Source organism: Ambystoma mexicanum, chromosome 10 (assembly GCF_040938575.1).
Source record: "Ambystoma mexicanum isolate Mex_15411 chromosome 10, UKY_AmexF1_1, whole genome shotgun sequence".
NCBI classification, from domain to species: Eukaryota; Metazoa; Chordata; class Amphibia; order Caudata; family Ambystomatidae; genus Ambystoma; species Ambystoma mexicanum.
Window position 1 is genome coordinate 1,568,858,253 of NC_090932.1, and position 5,784 is coordinate 1,568,864,036.

At 49.8% G+C, this 5,784-nt stretch overlaps 1 protein-coding gene across 2 annotated transcripts in view; it reads left to right on the plus strand.

The window, feature by feature from the left end:
* LOC138492597 (coiled-coil domain-containing protein 74A-like) overlaps nt 1-5,580 on the plus strand; it is a 276,626-nt gene extending 271,046 nt beyond the window's left edge. The window contains exon 9 of one of the 2 annotated variants that reach the window (XM_069619879.1): nt 5,190-5,580. In XM_069619879.1, coding sequence (XP_069475980.1) covers nt 5,190-5,325 — 136 coding nt within the window. In that variant the 3' untranslated portion in view covers nt 5,326-5,580. The remainder of the gene's footprint in view (nt 1-5,189) is intronic. The other variant, XM_069619880.1, reaches the window with a different exon arrangement.
* The last annotated feature ends 204 nt before the right edge of the window (nt 5,581-5,784 follow it).

A 5,784-nucleotide genomic window follows, 5' to 3' on the forward strand; every position in this document is an offset into this window, starting at 1 on the left:
TGACTGGAAGCAAAAGCCTTGTCAATGTAATTACCGGAAGCTCCGCTGTCCAACAGCCCAAACACTTCCAGATTCTTATCAGGCAACTTGATTCGGATCTTCAAGGTCTGTAATACCGCAGGTTGCATGGGAAGAAGTATAGAACAAAATGTGGAAAGGTCTGAAGATGGAATAGGACCTGTCGCTGCCCTTCCATTACACGACAGGTCTTTTAGTTTCCCGCCTTCTTCTTCTGTGGCCGTAAAGGACACGTACCCAGATAATGCCCGGCAGCTCCACAATAAAGACATAGGCGTAATGTTCTTCTCCGTTTCTTTTCTTCCTCAGACAATGGACCTCTCATGGCTCCCAACTGCATTGGCTCTGATCCTGATTCAGTAGGACCGAACGATCCGGCGGGTAAACTGGTCATTCTGGGATTGTTTCTTTTGAGCCGGCGTCTTTCTGCTTTCCGCTCGGCTAGCCTCTGGTCAATGCGGAGCACCTGATCAATCATATGTTGGAGACTCTCTGGTTCAGGGATATGGAGTAACTCGTCCTTGTACTCCTCTCTCAAGCCTCGATGAAACAGGGTCTTCTGCGTGATCTCAGGCCACTGAGAATCGGTTGCTAATAGTCGGAAGCGGCTGATATAGGTTATGATGTCGGCGCTTCCCTGTTTGAAATCCATCAGTTGATTCTGTGCAGCAGAGGCCAGATTAGGCGTTTGGAACACCTCCAGGAATGCCTTTTCAAAGGCTGTGAAGTCATTGAAAATAGGACTGTTTGAAACCACAAAAGGAGTTACCCAGGCTAAGGCATTCCCAGTTAGGTTCCCCAAGATGTACCCGATCTTGGCCTTATCATTGTTGAAATGAGTCGATCTGAAAAGAAAATGAATTCGGCAGTGGTTACAAAACTCCGCCACCCGTCTAGGGTCTCCATCAAACTTGATTGGTGTTGTATGAGCCAAAGAACCCTCCGCCTGTGAAGTACTCATTGCTCCTTGGGTTATCATTTGACGTAACGTCTGATTCTCCTGACGCATGGCGGCCATCTCAGCCCTGTGTGCTTGTAACTCGTTCCGCAGGTCCTCCATCTCCATGTCTGAAGGCAGGCGTCTCAATCTGTCAAATTGGGAAGCACGAGAGGGCTGCGTACCTGGTTTCTTGGTCTTTGATCTTGCCGAGGTCGCCAGTCTGTATCCAGTCGAAAGACGAGCTTGTGGCACGAGAGACCAGCCTCTCCGCCACCCAAAAACTGACACTGGGTGGAGGATGGGCCGATTCCCAATGTCACGGAAGGTACTCTCCTGATTAACGTGACGAAGGGACTGTGCAAGCACAGGCAGGAGAGGCTACGGTCTTGTTGCAGATCACGGGCAAGGATGGAGTCCGATGGAATAAAGTCCAAAGTACGTGAACTGAAGCGGAGGTCAAAGATTCCGGCGTGGCAGATATATTCTTGGTCCACAGGAACGGATGAAGAGGGTAAGGCCGGACAGGAAAGGAAGGAACCAAGGCTGAGCAGGAGATCTAACTGAAGGAGCCCGAAAGGTTACTCTAGGGCAGCAATCGCTGGGGACCTTGGTCAATGTATGCTGGCAGACCCAGGGAGGTCCAGGTAAAAGTATGCCGGCAGGTCCTGAGTTTATTCTGGTAAGTTGCTGGCAGAGCCAGGGGAACCCAAGTATGGTAAGCTGGCAGGCCCAGGGTGAACCCCGGTAAGGAATGCTGGCAGGCCCAGGGAAAACCCAGGTAGGGTAAGCTGGCAGGCCCAGGGAGAACCCAGGTAAGGTAAGCTGGCTGGCCCAGGGAGAACCCCGGTAAGGAATGCTGGCAGGCCCAGGGAGAACCCAGGTAAGGTAAGCTGGCAGGCCCAGGGAGAACCCAGGTAAGGTAAGCTGGCAGGCCCAGGGAGGAACTCAGTTAAGGAATACTGCAGGCCCAGGGAGGAATTCACCCAGGGTATGCTGCAGGCCCAGGGAGGAACTCAGGTAAAATATGCTGCAGGCCCAGGGAGGAACTCAGGTAAGATATGCTGCAGGCCCAGGGAGGAATTCGGGTAAGAAATGCTGCAGGCCCAGGAAGGAATTCAGGAGGTAGCAGGCAGCCCAGAGCGGGCTCAGGTGAGTGGCAGGCAGCCCAGGTTGGAAAGCTCGCAGAACGAAGCAAACCGCGTTGAGACGCGGCTTGCCTCGATCTGCGGCTCCTTTTATGGGTCGCCGGCGCCCGTGAGGCTTGGAACGCAAGCCGCTTCACCTCCGGGCGCCGGCGTACCCAAAGCGAGTCCTGGAAGGCAAGCCCTTCCTAGGGCTCGAGCCCAGTCCACGGCGCATGCGCGGAACCGAGACCGAGGTCTTCCGTGCATGCCCCGTAGCCCTCCGGCCCCAACACCCAACGCTCTCCCTCTGGCGAGCCCCCAGGCGCGGAAGCGCGGGTAGACTCGCCAGGAGGTGAAGGGAAGAGCTGGCGCGGCAGACCCCGGTCTCCAATGTGGCGTGACAGTTCATAGATTATCCGCACAGAGGTATTCTGAATTCTCTGCAGTCTTAGAACATCTTCTCTACTGGAACCCCCCAGTAACGCGTTGCAGTAATCCAGTCGTGGCAGAATGACTGCCCTTACTAACTTGGCTCGGTTTTCTTTGGAGATTAGTGGAGCATCTTGTCTCAGGACACGCAGATGATATTGAGCATTTTTTTCAATAGCATCTACTTGTGCTCCTGCGTCCAGTGAGGCCTCCAGACATGCACCCAGGGTTTTTACCTTGTCAACTACTGTGATAGGGCTGTCCTCAACCAGGAAACTAGAAAAAGCAGGTGTTAATGCCTCTCTAGATCTTTTGGATCCGTAAATCATGAGTTCCGTTTTCCCGGCGTTAAGGCAAAGCCAGTTAGTAGTCATCCAATTCTTTATTACTGTATAGATTTCATTAAGTTTGTATTGGTCTGCGTGGTGATCTCCCGACAATTACATGGACAACTGGAAGTCGTCTGCATAATTAGTAAAGAAAAAGACCAACTTTTCCAGTTCTCTACAGAGGGGGACGATATAGATGTTAAAAAGTAAGGGCGACAGACATGCTCCCTGGGGGACGCCACATATGATGGTTTCTATCTCAGAGAATGCGTCTCCCCAGTGCATCCTGGATCTTCTGCCCTCCAGAAAGGATCTGACCCAGTTTATAGTCTTGGTAGCTTGACCACCCGTATCTAGCAGCCTCTTTAATAATATCCTATGATTCAAGTGATCAAAGGCTGCACTAAGATCCAACACTATTAGCAGGCCCGGTCTGCTCATTCCCACTAAGGTTAGCATGTGGGTTTGGAGGTCTACCAGGGCGCTCTCTGTGCCGTGAAAGCGGCGGAAACCAGATTGCCTTTCGTGTAGCCGGCCTGAATTTTCGATATGAAGTTGAAGATGGATTGTAGCTACCTTATCGACCAATTGCAGGAAAAATAATGTATTCGTGATCGGCCGAAAATTGGTAGCATCTTTGGGGTCTAAGCCTGCCTTTTTCAGAAGAGGTGTGACTGCCACTGTTTTAATGGCCTGAGGGACCGTACAGAGTCTAAAAGTGGCATTCACAAATCTGCATAGGAATGGGGCAAAAATGGTCAAATGGTCCAAAATAATCTTAGAAGGTATGAGATCTCCCGGACAACTAGTCGGGTTCATGGCGCTCATAATATCCTCTATCTCAGCAACTAGGATCTCCGGGAATCTAAATCCTATGTTGGTGGGTTTCGATTCCTCCTTTATAAGTGATAGATGATCAGTCAGATGTTTTATTTCTTCATGATTTAAGTTGAGAGAGTTTGTACCTAGGTTTGGCTCTGTAATTCTCTTATAATTTTTATCTTGGGCACATAGCAGTTCATTTGTGAAGGCTTTCTGAGTCCTAACGCAGTCCTCTTCAGTGGGTATGATGGTTTGATTAAGGACTTCTGGTTTCTCCCAAGACCTGAAAAGGCGAAAGAGTTTGTTAGTATCATTATCTGCCAATTCAATTTGGAACTTCATTGCAACTCCCTCCCTTTCCTACCCCTCCCCACTCTCTGGCCACCCTCGTTGGGCCCCCTCTCCTCACCCTCTTGTGAGGCAAAAAACCTGAGTGTCATCTTCGATTCTGCTCTCTCCTTCTCTCCTCATATCGCTGACCTAGCCAAGAAGGCCCACTTTTAGCTTCACCTCCCCAGAGGCATTCTCCCTTTCCTCACCTTTCCCCAGAAACTCAATGTCTCTAGAGCTCTGGTTCTCTCCAGGCTGGACTACTGCAACAGCCTCTTCCCCAATCTGCCCATCTCCTCCCTCAGCCCTCTTCAACTAATCCAGAATAGGACTGCAAGACATATCCTTGGCCTCAAGCCAAGAGACTGCATCTCTCCAGCCCTAAAACCTCTCTGCTGCCGCCTCCCGGTGGCTGCAAGGATCAAATTCAAGACCCTCTGCATCATCCTCAAGGCATTCTGGGGCCTGGGACCAGAGCACATCCAACTTTCTCTCCCTAAATTCTCTGCAGGTCAGATGTTTCTCCAAGCAGAGTGGGGGGGAGGGGGTAGATCTCTCTCTTCGGCAGGAGCCTCCATCTGAAATGGCCCCTCCCAGGCTTCAGCCGGATCTCATTAAGTTCCAGAAAATTCTCAAGACCTTCCTTTTTTCCTCCTTCCCTCTCCCTCTTCCTTGCTAATTCCCCACTGCTGCTGCGACTGGCTGCCTGGTCTCTTCTGAGTCATATAGGGGCCAGGACCTCCCTCGATCAGTCTGCCTCAGCACCCCCCGCACCCCAACCAGAAATTTCCTTCTAACACCCTTCCCTGACTTGACTACAGAGTCTGGTCCACCCACCCCTCCCTTTGCACTAGCTTACCCTTACCCTGTCCCCTCAGCACACTTGCCCCCCTAGCACTTACCCAGCCCCTGTTGCCCCATCCCTCATTTCATTCCACCCTCCCTTCCCTTCGCCTTGGCCCTGACCCACCCCACCCCACCGCACTTACTTTTGCTGCACTTGAACGATCCGAATCTTACATGGCCTAGTAGGACTGTTTATTGCTGTTTTTATTCCTCTGTTCCCCTTCCCACTTAGTCTTGTGGTGCCTGGAAACACATTCTGTTGTATAGGCGCCATACAAATGTTCAATAAATTAAATATTTTATTGTGGCGCGTAACATATTACTGATGTCTGACATTTCCTCCCAAACTAGGGTCAAAGAACCTGTTACTTTTAGCGACAGGGTAATCCTACCTGCAATGAAGCAAACCTTGGGCAACAGCCTTGCTGAAAGACAGAAGCGAAGTCAAGCCGTGCAAAGGAGCCGCTTGAGACGTCCAGTAATGTGACTCTACCCATTGGTACCTACCCAACTCTCTATGGCCTACTCCAGTCAAACTGTGCTCATCCCCATCTGGACGTAAACATTTTCTAAGAAAGAGAATTGTAAATGATACTATATAAATTCCACTTTCACTTCTGCACAGTGGAAAAGCTACATGTGGGTTTCACGAGCCTTGCCGTACCAGTCATCTGTATGGTTTTGTTTATAAACTTTTTTTATGAGCAAGAAATTTAAATAAAATAAGTCCTTGTTAAACAGACACTAGTATTATGGATTTCTTAATGAGACATCAAGTTTTGCTGCTCATTTTAAGTAAAACATAGTGTAGGGTTTTGTCTTCAAATTTATTTATTTTTAAGCTGGGCATGATCTGTTTCCAGCCATGGTCTTATGTCAATCTGATTAGGTCTTGATCTCGCTTATTACTAAATCTTGTTTGTCATTAGCAGCATGAAAGCATTTC